Source organism: Sus scrofa, chromosome 14 (genome assembly GCF_000003025.6).
Source record: "Sus scrofa isolate TJ Tabasco breed Duroc chromosome 14, Sscrofa11.1, whole genome shotgun sequence".
NCBI lineage: Eukaryota > Metazoa > Chordata > Mammalia > Artiodactyla > Suidae > Sus > Sus scrofa.
In genome coordinates this window covers 107,186,195-107,203,180 of record NC_010456.5, presented here as the reverse complement: position 1 = coordinate 107,203,180, position 16,986 = coordinate 107,186,195, and the positions used below count along the sequence as shown (strand labels likewise).

The 16,986-nt window shown below is 41.1% G+C and overlaps 1 protein-coding gene across 2 annotated transcripts in view; it reads left to right on the top strand.

Annotated features, from left to right (window-relative positions):
- Positions 1-16,986, top strand: part of ALDH18A1 (aldehyde dehydrogenase 18 family member A1) — a 47,312-nt gene that overhangs the window by 18,193 nt on the left and 12,133 nt on the right. For both annotated transcript variants that reach the window (XM_001927529.6, XM_005671336.3), the window contains exons 8-13: positions 3,837-3,961; positions 4,711-4,855; positions 5,781-5,854; positions 7,000-7,093; positions 10,107-10,327; positions 12,658-12,795. In XM_001927529.6, the coding sequence (XP_001927564.2) occupies positions 3,837-3,961; positions 4,711-4,855; positions 5,781-5,854; positions 7,000-7,093; positions 10,107-10,327; positions 12,658-12,795 (797 nt within the window). The remainder of the gene's footprint in view (positions 1-3,836; positions 3,962-4,710; positions 4,856-5,780; positions 5,855-6,999; positions 7,094-10,106; positions 10,328-12,657; positions 12,796-16,986) is intronic.

The following is a 16,986-nucleotide window of genomic DNA, read 5'->3' as shown; positions in this document are numbered from 1 at the left end:
ATAAATAATGCCTTTTCTTTTTATCACAACTGTATGTGTGAGCATATGAGTTTCTCTGTTTGTTGGAGTGTTTCTGATTTTTTTTTTTTTTTTTTTTTTTTTACCATAGACCATTATTTTCTGCGCCATATGGTCTGAAAAGGGTTTTATGATTGTAAAGAAGGTGGGGGAGTCTGGGAGATGTCATTGGAATGCTGAAATGTTGTTATTTCCAGGCACTTTAGTTTTGTTTTTTATAACAGCTTTATAAAGGTATAATTTACATAACATAGAGTTCATCTATTTAAATGTACAGTTCACTGATTTTTAGTACATTCATACAATTGTTCAACCCTTACCACAATTTAGAACATTTTTTTAATCACCCCAACAAGAAACCCCATATCCATTTGCAGTCACTCACGTCCCCTGAAACTCTCTAGCCCTTGGGAACTTCTTTATCTACCTTCACTATTGATTTGCCTGTTCTTATTACATCTGATATAAATGTAATTGTACAATATGTGATCCTGCATGACTGACTTCTTTCACTTAACATAATGTTTTCAAGGTTCACTGCTATTAATAGTACATATCAGTACTTCATAATTTTTATTGCCAAGTAATATTCTCTATATAGATATACTAGATTTTATTTACCCACTCATCAGCTGATAGACATTTAAGCTGTTATGACTAATGCTGCTTTGAACATTCGTGCACAAGTTTTGTTGTGGACATGCTTTTGCTTTTACTTAGGAGTTGAATTGCTGGATCACATGTGTAGCCTTTTGAAGAAGCAGACTGCTCTCCCAAGCAGCTGCCCATTTTACATTTGCCTGGTGGTGTATGAGGGTTCCAGTTTCTCCACATCTTATCCAGCACTTCCCTCTTGGTGTCTCCCTTTTTGATTTTAGCCATTCTAGTGAGTGTAAAGTGATAATCTCACTGTGTTCTTGATCACTTTCCATTTTTATTGTAAATCACGAGACAGATTATTTTAATTGGAGCCACTGCAGAAAATCCAGGCTGCATGACTGCCGTGTTCTTTGCTCCTCTTATTCCTCTCTGCTTTCCTCTTCCTCGTGGAGGGGCCCCTCTTGGCTCCAACTAGGCTCTGCATTTACTCTTCTCACTTTGTTGAGCTATTCCCATTTTACATTCTGACCCATAAGGAATATGGTAGCTGTGTCTAAAATAAGCCAAACTTATAGGATCTCCAAAGTCCTCCATTACATTCCCAGGAGGTTAGAAAAACGGTTTTGTTCCCTACCCACAACCAAGGCAAGTTAATGTGGCAGGACTTGTTCTCCAGTTTTATACTCTGACAGCAGTGGGGAGGGGCAGGGGCTGCCTGGTGGAGGCAGGGGAGGGTACAGGTGAATTGATCTGTCTTCTGCCCATGTGGAAAGTCAGAGATATCATACTTATATGTCAGTATCTTTACCTGTAAGAAGTCTTGGTACCATGTTTATTCATGATAAATTTGAAATCTCAGAGTAGGAACAGCTAAGTTTGGGTAAGAATAAGCCTTTCTGGAAAAGAAGGCATTTCAGTTAATTACCAGATTTTTATTAAACTTCTGTGTTCACATACTGTGCTAGATGCTTTTATAAATGTCAGTTTATTCAGTCCTTATAGCAACTCTGCAAAGTAGCTAGGTTAGTCCATTATTCAGATGAAGAAATTAAAAATCGAGGAGTTCCCGTCGTGGCGCAGTGGTTGGCGAATCCGACTAGGAACCATGGGGTTGCGGGTTCGGTCCCTGCCCTTGCTCAGTGGGTTAAGGATCCGGCGTTGCCGTGAGCTGTGGTGTAGGTTGCAGACGCGGCTCGGATCCCGCGTTGCCGTGGCTCTGGTGTAGGCCGGTGGCTACAGCTCCGATTCAACTCCTAGCCTGGGAACCTCCATGTGCTGTGGGAGCAGCCCAAGAAATAGCAACAACAACAACAAAAGACAAAAGACAAAAAGACAAAAAAAAAAAAAAAAAAAGAAATTAAAAATCAAGTTCACATTAGTTAAATGGTATATTCAGAGTCACATAGCTAGTACTTGGCAGAGGCTGGTTTCAAATCTAAATCTTTTTGGTTAAAAAATGTACTCTTCCTTTCACCTGTACTATCTAGCATAGCAAAGGTTATGAGTTTGAGAGATCAATACATAAAACCCAATATGGGGGTTCCTGTTGTGGCTCAGCAGTAATGAATCCGGCTAGTATCCATGAGGATTCAGGCTCGATCCCTGGCGCCGCTCAGTGGGTTAAGGATCTGGAGTCACTGTGAGTTATGGTGTAGGTTGCAGACACGGCTCAGATCCTACCTTTGCTGTGGCTGTGGCATAAGCCAACAGCTGCAGCTCCAATTTGACTCCTAGGAACTTCCATATAAGGTAGCTTCAGACACCAAAACTGGTCTTTGGCAGACTTGTGCTCTTAACTCTGGTTAGTTATCTACTGAATATTGATTTTTAGAACATCACCAGATTTTATTTTATTTTTTTGCTGCACCCATGGCATATGGACGTTCCTGGGGAAGTGATCAAATCCAAAATGCCGCTGTGACCTATGCCACAGCTGCAGCAACACTGGATCCTTAATCCACTGCCATAGTGGGAACTCCAGAACAATATCAGAATTTTATATGTGCTCTTGGTGAGTTTCAGATGCTGCTGTAAAGAAAAAGAAGAGTAGGCAGAATATCAGAATACTAGGAACTCCTCTGAGTCTCTGGAGAAGGTTTGGCTTAGAATTGTCCAACCTTGCTCATACTAACAATATCATGGCACAGTTCACCCCAGCTGTCAACCCCACGAGCTGTGGGGTTCTGAGTTGAGGTGAACAGGGGTTGTGAAAGGTTACTTCTCCCTCCATGCAATTGCTGCTTGTGGTTTGCACTGCTTGTTGTGCCTTGGACACTATGTCCTCACTGCTCTGATTCCGTTACCCTCCTAGAGAGGATGCTCTTGACAAGGTTGTGTTAAAGATTTGGAATAATGGGGCAGTGGAGTGTATTTTAACACAGGAAAAGCAGTAACTTGAAATCAAAAACATCACTGCCTAAATATCCTTCAGCCAGTCCCCGACCCGCAGCAGTTCCTCCCTGTGTCTCCATTAGACGCTGATGTGACTCCATTTTCTCCTTCCCCTTCCAAGGCTCAGACCACTCTTTTTCAAAGTGAAATTGAGAATTTTTAATTTTGAATGATACACATGTAACACTTCATGTAACACTTACGTCATTCTACTCAGTTATAAAGGGAACATAGGCTTTGTGGTGACAAATCCAGACTGAATGCCAAGAGTCATGTGCTCTTCTGCTGACTTGGCCTAACAAGTCACAAAGCCTTACCCATAATGCGGGGAGTATAATGTGACTGTTTCAAAGGGTACTGTGAGAGCTCACGAGAATCTCTTTCATATTTCATGCCCTTGGAAACCCTCACATTAAACAGTATATGGCAGCTGCACTATTTCTGCAAAAGCCACTCATCTTTTTCAGTTGCTTCCTTAAGGTTCAAGCATTATAAGTAGCAATAGCAAAGGGGAGGACAGCTTCCCTTTAGACTACAGGCAGGATCGGTAAATTTAGTACCAAGGGTATGGCCATGCCCTGATTCTGTCAATCATTTGTTCATTAGGCAAGGTAATAAAAGTATGTAAGGTGCATCCACCTGGAGTTGTCTTTAGTGTGAGCAGACTCCACAAATCCCCTGACTTCTTTTCTGGTTGGTGCTGGTGGAATAGTAGGATATATTTGGATGAGGCAAGTACAGAGTGGTTGGCAGGTCCCCAGGGAGGTCTGTCATGTGGGATACTCACTTCTGTTAAACAGCATTACCAACTTGTATCTACTTTTTAGGCCTCTTTGACAGCCCCCCAGGGTCAGATGATGCAAAGCTCATTGATATATTTTATCCTGGAGATCAGCAGTCTGTAACATTTGGAACCAAGTCCAGAGTGGGAATGGGTGGCATGGAAGCCAAGGTAAGAATCCGGTGCCTTTACTGCCTATAACTAACAGTTACAATTTTATCCTTCTTACTTTTGTAATTGTTTGAGGGCTGACGCACATACATACTTAAAGATGCATGTATCTAAATACAGATTTCATGTGCGTTGTGTACCTACATTTAGTCATGTCTTTGTATTTTTATTAATAATATATAAAGAATATGTTCATATTATAAATTCCTCAAGGGCAAGGTCTATATATTTTGCATACTTCTTAAGTCCTAAGTGTTAATATTAGAGCTCAAATATTTCTTGAGGAAATCTTTCAAAAAATTCTCTCCCGTTAATTGTTCTTAGAAGTTATGCCCTTCAGGCGCAGCATCATGTGTAGCAGTGGCAGAGATGAGCATATGAAGTCCGCTTACAAAAGCTCAGAACACTCAGGGTCAGATTCTGATCAAACAGCAGGCTGGACACTAAGTTGAGGCACAGTTAGTCAAATGCAAAAGTCATGTGTCCCAGTACTAGAGAGTCTTAGAGAAAACATGGGGAACACAGAGGACAGGTTGGTTCATCTTTAGACAACACATGCCAGAGTTGGGCTGGGAAGAGTGTGTAGGCTGAGCAAGTCTTCAGAGCTCCTGAGCTATTGAAAATATTCCTGCGGGTACTTAAATTGCTCAATATCCCATTGTATTGTCTATGTTTTAGCATGTTTGAAGTGCAGGTGACTAGATCTTGCCAAGGTCTGAATTTCATCCATGGATCTGATCTCTCCCTAGGTGAAAGCAGCCCTCTGGGCTTTGCAAGGTGGCACGTCTGTGGTCATTGCCAATGGGACCCACCCAAAGGTGTCTGGGCACGTCATCACAGACATCGTGGAGGGAAAGAAGGTTGGCACCTTCTTTTCTGAAGTAAAGCCTGCAGGTAAGCAGTTCTTCATAGAATCCCATGGTCTGTGGATGGTAGCTAGTGACTCTGTGGTGGCCTAGATGGGGCTGAAGAGGGAGCTTTCCCTCTGGGAGTAACTCACAAAATTAATGTGCTGATGGTATAAAATATGCTATTGTTCTGGACACTACTTGCAAAATTGGATTCTACTTTGCTTTTGTAAAATTCATCTAACCTGCATAACTAGGCCTCCTATTCTCTCTAAAATCACTAAGTTAAAGTATAAACATCCATTTTTCTCAAGAAATGTTTGCTAGGCCCATGCTGGATGCCAGGTACTAATGAACACTTACAGATGCAAAGATGCGTAAGATATGGTATTTGCTCTTCCAGGTGTGTACAAAGATAGAATTGCTTTATAATCTACATTCAGAAATGCAAACACATTAGGAGTTCCCGTTGTGGCTCAGTGGGTTAAGAACCTGACTAGTATCCATGAGGACACGGGTTCGATCCCTGTCCTTGCTCAGTGGGTTGAGGATCCTGTGTTGCCCTGAGCCATCACTTAGGTTGCAGACACAGCTTGGATCCACATTGCTGTGGCATAGGCCGGCAGCTACAGCTCTGATTTGACCCATAGCCTGGGAACCTCCATATGCCGAGGGTGCAGCCCTAAAAAGCAAAAGAAAGAAACAGGAAATGCAAACACATTAGGAAGTATAAGCCAAGAACTCCAGAAAACATATTGTCCGCCCCGAAGATGCAGGCAGGTTCTCGTTTTTTTGTCTGAGTTAATCGGTATGCTGTTCTGCCATTCTATTGTTCAGAGTGATCTCTGGATGTGAAACAGGCACACCAAGACCCTGCGCTTGTGCTCTGTACCTGCAAGGAGCCCGTGCACGAGCGGATAGTGAGGGGGCGTAAGCTGACCTTAAGCTGATGTTGACAAATGTTCTTGCAGGCCCTACCGTGGAACAGCAAGGGGAAATGGCTCGATCAGGAGGAAGGATGTTGGCCACTTTGGAACCTGAGCAGGTAATAACCCTAGGTCATAGTTTTCAGAGTGAGTCAGACTGTGAGGTTTAATGCTCAGTTAAGCCTGCTGTTTCCCCATTTATTCCTCAGATCCCACAGAGTTAGATCCGAGTTACAAGCCTGATTCATATTTGCTCTGCCTTTTTTCTTGTTCTAAATTTCACTTTCCCTTTTGTCTTTTATAAGCTGAGGCCTAAGGTAGCTTTGCATCCCTATGATGTTAATAGAAAGCAACATGAAAATCATGAAACCAAAGAGGCTCCCAGATCCTGCCACATAGTGGGCGTAGAAGTGTAGGGAAGTTACTTACCCGAAGCTGTCCAAGTCACCTAGCTTACCTATCAGCTGTAGTCATAGCCCTGCCCTGATCACAGTGAATCAGTCAGTTGAAGTGGCAGACACAGTGAATTCAAAGAGGTTGAGGGGAAGCAGGGGGCTGCTTCCTAAGGGTCATGGTGTTAGGGCTGGATTTGAAAGTGATGTATATAAATTTCTTCTGGGGAGTACTTTGGCCTGAGAAGGAAAGAGTAAATTTAAAATAACTACAAGGAGAGAAGGAGAAGCCCAGGAGGACCTAGCTTCTTTTACTCCTTCAGTAATTACTACTCTAATTTGCCACATTTCCTAATCTAGATGGGTACAGGTTGAGGTATCCTCCACCATCCAGGACAGGGTTTTTCCCCTTTGACTGAATTCATTTAATGTATACTGGCCAAAAAAGAAAAGCTAGATACAGAAACTTACCTGAGAAATCAGCTATACGGCTAGTGCTATTAAATAGGTGGAGATGTGTATAGTATACTGATTCAAAGTGCTGGCCCCTGTCTCATGAGCAAATTGAATAATTCATCATGCCCTCTCCCCGCTACAAGATTAAGATTTACTAATCATCAGCATCAAGAGTGGTAATAGAGGAAGTGAAGTAAGGAGAAACAGGGGAGATGGTAGTGAAAGAGGAAGGAAAAATGAGAGGAGCACTGGTGGGAAATGAATGACTGAAGTAAAGGGATTGCAGTCATTGGTGACCTTGGATTTAGGAGCAAGGCCTGGCCCACTCAGAAGAGTAGGTTTAAAAGTGTGGTGTGCACTCGTCATGGGTTAACATGTTTGCTTATTTGTTTTAATGTTTTCCCCTTTTTTCCTAGAGAGCAGAGATTATCTATCATCTGGCTGATTTGTTGACGGACCAGCGAGATGAGATCCTGTTAGCCAACAAAAAGGACATGGAGGAGGCAGAGGGTAAAGACCAGGCAGTTTAGTCAGTGTTGTGGAGGAGTTTGTTTTGGTTTTTGTTCTGTGTTGTACCAGTAATACTTTTTCTTTTTTTTTGGTCTTTTTAGGGCCACACCTGAGGCATATGGAGGTTCCCAGGCTAGGGGTTGAATTGGGGCTGTAGCCACCAGCCTATGCTACAGCCATAGCAACATGGGATCCAAGCTGAGTCTGCAACCTACACCACAGCTCTTGGCAACACCGGATCCTTAACCCACTAAGCGAGGACAGGGATCAAACCCACATCCTCATGGATGCTAGTTGGGTTTGTTAACCACTGAGCCACAACGGGAACTCCTCTTACTAGTAATTCTTCTATCATCATCTGCCTGAAGTCAGGATTGTTATAGGAGAAATTATATATTATGCATCATTTTTATTGAAGGTTGGTAGCTGATATTCTTTGGGATTTTTTAAACTATACATACTGCCTCCACCCCTTTCCCAGATATTCTAGTACAAGCCCAGAGGGGCTTTTTCCGTTCCCTCTAGGTCACAATCTCTGGCTACTGTGTTAATTTCAAGACAAAAAATAAAGATTGAGGACTTCACTATTTCAGATATGCAGCTAATAGCAGCTAACATTTACTGAGGCCTTCATTGTTGCTGGGCATTGTGTTAAGGGATTAACAGGCAAGATCTCATTTTATCTTTACAACATGGTACCTATGTGGTAGCTACCATTTTATTATCTCTATTTTTTAGAGGGAAAAAACTGAAGCACCGAGAAATTGTTATGTGCCTAAAACCATACAGCCTGGACAGTGCGTATAAAATAGTTGCAGAGATAGTTTTGCATCCTGTAATGAAAGATAGTTTATCTTTTAGTTCCTTAAGCAGTATGTAGTCTGCCCTCCAGAAATGCCCTTGAGCTAGAGTCAGTGAGATGGCCCAGCTCACATTGCTAACAACTAAGTACCAAGGGAATCAGGTGGGCCCTCATGCTTTCTCTCCTTTTCCTTAGTTCTCTGTCTTTTCCACCCTAAAATAATAGGGGTTGATTTTATGGGGATTTTTTACATTTCCTTTTTTCTTAAATAAATGTGCCCCAAATTAAACATCTAGATTAGTGGTTTTCCCTTTAAAGAAACCTTCCATGGCTTATCAACATCATTTTCTTTCCTGAAAACGTTTTTGAGACATTGCCTTGGAACTTCCTTTAGACTTTGCATTTGATCTTTTGAATTTTCGCAGTACTGAAAAGCCACAAAATAAATTTTCAGAAATGGAAGAAATCTTTATTGACATCTTTTCCAGTTCACTAAAGTAAAAGAATTAAGACCCACAGGTGTTAAAGCTGTTGCTTAAGGTCACACACCTAGTTATTGCCAGAACTCTGACCTCTGATCCCAGTTACCTCTCTCTGGGAATCCATGAGGACACACATGGCTCTAGAACAAAGTCTTGAGTATACATGAGCATGGTAATTGCCTTTGATTCCATGAGCCCATTTCAGGAAATCTATACCAAGAAAAGATTGCAAGAGGAGAAAACAGCTCTGTATGTAAAGATTCTTTGAGCAAGATTATCCTATTGAAAACTAGAAACAACCTGAGTGTCTGATTAACATAAGTGCGGTCATGTTCATTAAACTTTATCAACTCAATGGAATATTTAATAGTACTTAAAATAATTTTTGCAACATGGAAGATTTGCATGCATTAGGAGGTAAAAAACCAGAGTATAACATTAAACATGCACTATAATTAAAATTTTATTTTTAGCGCATGGGAGAAGTGGAGAAAATCAGTTAAATTGATATGTATCTATATCTATCTGTGTGTATATATATATATATATATATATTTTTTTTTTGGTCTTTTGTCTTTTTAGGGCTGCACCCATGGCATACAGAGGTTCCCAGGCTAGGGATCTAGATAGAGCTACAGGGACCGGCCTACACCACAGCCACAGCAATGCTAAATACAAACTGCATCTGCAACCTACACCATAGCTTATGGCATCGCTGGATCCTTAACCCACTGAGCGAGGCCAGGGATCTAACCTGAAACCTCATGGTTCCTAGTCGGATTCGTTTCCACTGTGCCACAACAGGAACTCCTGATATAATTTGTTGAGAAAATGATTGTGTATATTTTTCCTAATATAGGGTTGGTTCCTCCCCTCCAAAGTAGAAATCTTTTTATTATTTTATCATGGTGGTTATGACTATAAAAAAGAAGGGGAAATTTTTCATAATCTCATTCAACATGAACCTTAGTTATGATTTGTGATGTGTGATTCCAAATGATTTTCCTGAGTGTATCTACCTGTACAGGTGTATATATGAGTGTGTGCGTTTGTAGAGAGAGAGATAATCATACCATGCATACACAGTTAAATTTTAAGAAAAATTCTATATGTAAACCTGCCGTAATTCTCTGTTTTTATTTAAAAAGAAAACATCTTTATTGCTTCCAATTATAAAAGTAATTCACTCATTATAAAAAGTTAAAATAACTCAGAAAGGTAGGCAGAGATCGTCACTGTTTCTGATGTTTTCTGGTATCTCCCTGTGCTCATGTATTCACAGTGTGAGATGGGATCATGGCATTCCTACTTTTATAGTTTCGCCTTGTTCACAAACTATATCCTGGACCGCTTTTCATATTGGTAAATATAGATATTTATTTATAATAACTGCATTGTTGCCCATTGTCTGAATCTATAGGTAGAATGCAGTTTCCTACTTTTATAAAAATGCCATGCTGAGTATCTACTACATGTAAGTTTGCTCATGCAAATGGTAAGTTTCTGAAACTGAAATTACTGGCATAAAGGGTGTGGGTGTCCACACCTTCACATGATGATGTCTGCTGCCAAACTGCCCTTTCTCAGAAAGGCGATATGAATGGATTATTGTCTCCCCAAGACTCCCTAAGTTCTGTGTCTGTTCCTGACACTGTGCCGCATGTTCAATAAAACAGCCGTAGCCTGCCCAGATTTCCTGCTTCATCATGTATCCTTCCTGCCTCTTCAGGAAGACTTGCAGCTCCTCTGCTGAAACGTTTGAGCCTATCCACGTCTAAACTGAACAGCCTGGCCATCGGTCTGCGGCAGATTGCAGCCTCCTCACAGGACAGCGTGGGGCGGGTTTTGCGCCGGACCCGAATTGCCAAAAACTTGGAACTAGAACAAGTGACTGTCCCAATTGGAGTGTTACTGGTCATCTTTGAGTCTCGCCCTGACTGCCTACCTCAGGTGTGTGACTAACTCCTGCCATTGGGCTGGGGGAATTGGAGGAAGTGCATCTTTTCAGGACTCGAGATAAACCACCCAAAGATATCTTTCTTTCTTCTTTCCCTTCCATCCTCTCTCCCTGCCTCCTTCCCTCCCTTTCCTCCCCAGATATAATTTTTGAGACTTTATTCTCAGGTTGCTCTCAAGGCATTTTATGTTTTTTATTCTTCCAATAATTCTAAAGTAGGTAATTCATGTGTCCATTTTACAGTTGAAGAAACTGAAGCTTACTGAAGTTAATATTCCTGTGACATTTGTAAGGATGGGGCTGGGCCTTGAGCCCAGATGAACCTCCTGTGTCATGATGCAGGAGCACATTTCCGTATGTCCTCGCTCGCTGGAGCACTTTGTTCCCTGGCCACTGGGTCCCCGCTAGCCTACTATAGGCTCATTCATCTAACAGCTGGCTTCATCCATGTGAAAAAGACACATTTATTATCAGTGTCACAGATGGCTTCTTGTAGGTACATCTCTTAGGAAAAAGAACTTTTATTAATTGATGGAAACTAGTGTGCAACTCCCTTTAAGGAATCTAACAAATCACAGGCTAATGTGAAGAAACCATGTGGCAAACGGCTTGCCAGGCAGCCCTGCTGTGAAATATAAGGTGCCGTTAGAGGTTACCTTGCTCATTGCCCTAAACTCTCTTCTGGGAATCTGGAACCGGTTCTCTGCTGGACTGTCCATTAGGATGATAGCAGCTCTTTCTTTGCACTAGCCCCAAAGTCTCAAAGAGAGATTCCCTGTTTTAAAACAAACTGAAAACCAGTACCTCTTTAGGGCATGGGTGACAATGGGAGTTTCATATGCTTCGTGGAGGCTACTGCCTGACATGACCTAAGACCAGCTGGTCCACCAAGGGACTCCCATACTATTGGGGTCTGTCCTCAGCCCCTGGATAGTGCTGTCACACTGCCTCCTTCTGGCCACATATTTGTCTCAGAGAAGCCTCAGAGATACTGTACAACTCCTCTCATCTGGTAGAAGTGGCTCCTGAGTCTCTCTTCAGGCTGTGTCTGTGAAATTTCTCTGCTACCTTTCATCCATACTAGCAAATAGTTCACAAGGAAAAAAGTTTCTTTTTTAGGCCATTACAGCCGAGGTTTCTCACCTGGGATCTTAACCTTGGATGGCATCACAGAATCCATGAATCCTAAAAGTTATGTGCAGAATGCTGTGTGTTTGTGCATTTATCTGGGAAACCTTTACATAATTTTTGCAAGGGGCTCATGAGCAACAGAAATGAAGGATTGAGAACTATTAATCTGGAGATTAACATTTTCAAGCAAGTTTTTTTAGTAAAAAGTTTCTTTGGTTGTGTTACAAAAAGATTTTTGTTCATCCCAAGAGCATTTAGAAAGTTCATCTTCAGGCCTTGGATGATCAGGCCAGTGTCATGATTCTTTGCTGTAAGAGGGCAACTAACCCTCCTCCTGGGTGATCTGCTCCTTCCTCCCAAGACAGGTTTGTGCTTCTTCCCAGCGGTCTCTGCCACAGCTGTCCAGGGGCTGGCAGCTCTGGTCCTTCCAGGTTTCACACTAGGCATTGGAGCTCTAAAACAGTGACAGGGCCAGGGTAGGATGTGGCCAGAGATCCTGTCCAGCCTCAGCCTGAGTCAGGGGGCCACTATGGCCAGAGGAGTGAAGGACCCATGTGACCCTAGCCACTTAACTCAGGTTACTCTGTAATGGTGCTAAGGAAGCTGTACAGTATAGTTCTTAAGATCTGGTGCTTTGGCTCTGAAGTTAAGGATCGCAGCCCTTCCATTTATAAGCTGTGTGATTCAGGGGAATCACCAATTTCTCTGGGCATCATTGTCCTTATTCATAAAGCAAGGGAGGAGTTCCCTTCGTGGCTCAGTGGTTAACCAACCTGACTAGGATCCATAAGGTTGTGGGTTCGATCCTTGGCCTGTCTCAATGGGTTAAGGATCCAGCGTTGCTGTGAGCTGTGGTTGTAGGTCGCAGATGCAGCTCGGATCCCATGTTTCTGTGGCTGTTGTGTACACCAGCAGCTACAGCTCCAATTTGACCCTTAGTCTGGGAAGCTCCATATGCCTTGGGTGCAGCCCTAAAAAGCAAAAAACAAAACAAAAGAAAACAAAAAACCATAAAGCAAGGGGTAAAATAGGTACTTAATTTACTGGAATATTGTGAAGATTAAATATAGGAGGCCTTACAAAGTGATTAACACAGTGCTTGGCACAGAGAATGTGCTTAGTGAGTGCTAATGTTACCATTACTCTTAACTGCTTTTTGTTTTGGTTCACTGCTCTCTTCTTTGATCTGTAGGTGGCAGCCTTGGCTATTGCAAGTGGTAATGGCTTGTTACTCAAAGGAGGGAAGGAGGCTTCACACAGCAACCGGATTCTTCATCTCCTGACACAGGAGGCCCTCTCCATCCATGGAGTCAAGGAGGCTGTACAGCTGGTAGGTCCCTGGGAATGAGCCAAGTTAGGCCCAGAGGAACCAGGTCAGGCCTTTGGGTGTTTGAAGCAAAGTGAATGCCACATAAGGTCAAGCTGCTTGTACAGACAGGATGGATTGGAGCAGCAGCAGGTCCTGTGTGCCTGCTGACTTTGGAAACTCCAAGGGCTGCCTTGGCCCAGATGGACCTTGAGTGGCTCAGGAAGTCCTCTCTCATACAGCTGGTGTCCTGGCATCATTGACTTACAACAACAACTTTTAGCCCTTTATTCTTTAGGTCACAGTAGCAGTGTGAAGCCTGGGTTCTATTTACTGGCAGTGATTTAGGCCAAGTCAGAAAAAGTACATTTTCTGAAGGTTTGTCGTAAACCATCATGCAGCTTGCAAGTATGAGGTCATGCTGTTATCACTGTTATGATTATGGTGATTGTTTAACCATTGTGTCAATCTCTTCTAATATCTTCCAGTGGAGATATTAGATAGTTTTATTGAGCGTCTACTATGGGAAGGGTAATTAGATAGTTTTATTGAGTACTATGGGCAAGGTACTTTCATCCACTATCTCATTTAGTCCTTATAACAGCTGTATGAAAAAATACCATTAACTATTAGGTCCATTTTGTAAATGGAGGAAAAATAAGTCACCCAAAATCACACCGTCTGTGGTAGAATTTAGGTTTGGAGCTAGACTGACTCCGGATCCTTCTCTTTTTTTCCTTGAGGCCCACTCGCAGCAACATTCCAGGATTCGTTGGTTGCTAGTAGGCATCCTGTTACGGGATTCCTGATGAGACTGGGTTATTCTCATAGCAATGTTGTGGGTAGAAAGAGCATAGACTTCAAGGGGTTCAATCGCCAACTATGACAAATCTTGGTTTAAATTGACAGGTTTCCTACTTTTTCTCCATTATATTGATAACATACATACAGTAAAGTATCCTAATCTTATGTGAACAATGCTATGATTTTGTCCATATATATACACACATACGCATGTAACCACCACGTCAAGATATGGAACATTGCCAACACCCTGAAGGCTCCCTTGTGCCTTTTTCGATTAGTATACCCCACCCCCACCACCAGATAACCACTTTTTTTCATTTTTTAAAGTTTTGTTGAAGTATAATTAACAATGTAATAATTTCTGCTATACAACAAAGTGATTCACTTATACGTATACACACATCTACTCTTTTTCAGATTCTTTTTCCTATATAGATTATCATAGAATATTGAATAGAGTTCCCTGTGCTATACAGCAGGTCTCCATTGGCCAGTCATTTCATATACTACAGTGTGCATATGCCAGTCCCAAACCCTCAGTCCCTTCTTCTCCCCCACCTGACTCCTTTGATAATCGAGTAATATTCCATTGTGTATATGTACCACATTTTCTTTATCCATTCCTCTGTGGATGGACATTTAGCTTGCTTCCATGTCTTGGCTTTTGTAAATAGTGCTGTAGTGAACATTGGGGAGCATGTATCTTTTAAAATTATGGTTTTCTCCAGATAGATGCCCAGGACTGGGATTGCTAGATCATGTGGTAGTTCTATTTTTAGTTTTCTGAAGAACCTCCGTACTGTTTTCCATAGTGGATGTACTGATTCATATTCCCAGCAACAGTGTAGTAAGGTTCCCTTTTCTCCGTACCTTCTCTGGCATGTATTGCTTGTAGACATTTTGATGATGGCCATTCTGGCTGGTGTAAGGTGGTACCTCATAGTCGTTTTGATTTGTGTTTCTCTAATAATTAACAATATTGAACATCTTTTCATGTGTTTTTTGGCCATCTATATGTCTTCTTTAGAGAAATGTCTGTTTAGATCTTCTGCCCATTTTTTGATTGGGTTGTTTGTTTTTTTGATACTGAGCTGTATGAGTTGTTTGTATATTTTGGAAATTAATCTCATCAGTCACTTGGTTTACAAATATTTTCTCCCATTCTGTGGGTTGTCTTTTTATTTTGTTTATAGTTTCCTTTGCTGTGCAGAAACTTTTAAGTGTAATTAGGTCCCTTTTTTTTTTGGTCTTTTTGTCTTTTGAGGGCCACACCTGCGGCATATGGAGGTTTCCAGGCTAGGGGTCTAATCAGAGCTACAGCTGCCGGCCTATACCACAGCCACAGCAACATGGGATCCAAGCCTAGTCTGCGACCTACACCTCAGCTCACAGCAACTCGGGATCTTTAGCACACTGAGTGAGGCTGGGGATTGAACCTGCAACTTCATAGTTCTTAGATTCGTTTCTACTGCACCACGATGGGAACTCCTAGGTCCCATTTTTTAATTTTTGTTTTTATTTTCATTATTCTAGGAGGAGGATCTGAAAAGATATTACTGTGATTTATATTAGTGTCCTACCTATGTTTCCCTCCAAGAGTCCTGTAGTATCTAGTCTTACATTTAGGTCCTTAATCCATTTTAAGTTTACTTTTGTGTATGGTGTTAGAGAGTGTTATGGACATGTAGCTGTCCAGTTTTCCCAGCACTTATTGAAGAGACTGTCTTTTTCCCATTGTATGTTTTTGCCTCCTTTGTCATAGATTAGTTGACCATAGGTGTGCGTTTATTTCTGCGCTTTCTATCCTGTTCCATTGATCTATGTTTCTGTTTTTGTGCTAATATCACAGTTTTGATGACTGTAGCTTTGTAGTATAGTTTGAAGTCAGGGAGCCTCCAGCTCCATTTTTCTTTCTCAGGATTGCTTTGGCTATTCAAGGTCTTTTGTGTTTCCATAGAAATTTTTAGTTCTGTGAAAAACACCATTGGTAATTTGATAGGAATTGTGTTGAATCTGTAGATTTTCTTGGGTAGTATAGTCATTTTGACAAAATTGATTCTTCCAGTCCCAAAGCATGGTATATCTTTCAATATATTTGTATCATCTTTGATTTCTTTCATCAGCATCTTATAATTCTCAGAATATAGGTCTTTTGTCTCTACGTAGGTTTATTCCTAGGTATTTAATTTTTTTTTTTATGCAATGGTAAATGGGATTATTTCCTTAATTTCTTTTGGCTCTTTCATTGTTAGTGTATAGGAATGCAAAAGATTTCTGTGTATTAGTTTTGTACCCTGCAACTTTACCAAATTCACTGATGTGCTCTAATAGTTTTCTGAAAACATCTTTAGGATTTTCTATGTATAGTGTCTTGTTATCTACAAACAGCAACAGTTTTACTTCTTCTTTTCCAATTTAGATTCCTTTTCTTTATTTTTCCTCTCTGATTGGCATGGTTTGGATTTCCAAAACTATGCTGAATAAGTGATCAGAGTGGACATCCTTCTCTTGTTCCTGATCTTAGTGGAAATGCCTTCAGCTCTTCACCATTGAGAATGATGTTAGCTGTAGGTTTGTCATATATAGCTTTTATTAGGTTGAGATAGGTTCCCTCTATGCCCACTTTCTGTAGGGTTTTTATCATAAATGATTGTTAGATTTTGTCAAAGCTTTTTCTGCCTCTGTTGAGATGATCATGTGGGTTTTATTCTTTGTTAAAATGGTGTATCACATGACTGATTTGTGACTGTTGAAAAATTCTTGCATCCCTAGAATAAATCCCTCTTGGTCGTGGTGTATGATTCTTTTAATGTATTGTTGGATTCAGTTTGCTAGTATTTTGTTGAGGATTTTTGCATCTATGTTCATCAGTGATACTGGCCTGTAATTTTCTCTTTTGGTGGTATCTTTGTCTGGTTTGGGTATCAGGGTGATAGCAGCTTCATAGAATGAGTTTGGGAATGTTCCTTCCTCAGTTTTTTGGAAAAGTTTCAGAAGGATGAGTGTTAACTCGTCACTAAATGTTTGATAGAATTTACCTGTGAAGCATCCAGTCCTGGACTTTTGTTTTTTGGGAGGTTTTTTTGTTTCCTGGTTTTTTTAAATCACAGATTCAGTACTTATGGATGGTCTGTTCATCTCTTCTGTTTCTTCCTGGTTCAGTCTTTGAAGGTTGTACCTAACTAAGAATTTGTCCATTTCTTCTAGGATGTCCATTTTATTGGCATGTAGCTGCTTATAGTAGTTTCTTATGATCCTTTCTATTTCTATGATGTCTGTAGTAACTTCTCCTTTTTCATTTATAATTTTATTGCTTTGAGCCCTCTCTTTTTTTCACGATGAGTCTGGCTAACAGTTTATCAATTTTGTTGATCTTTTCAAAAAACCAGCTTTTAGTTTCATTGGTCT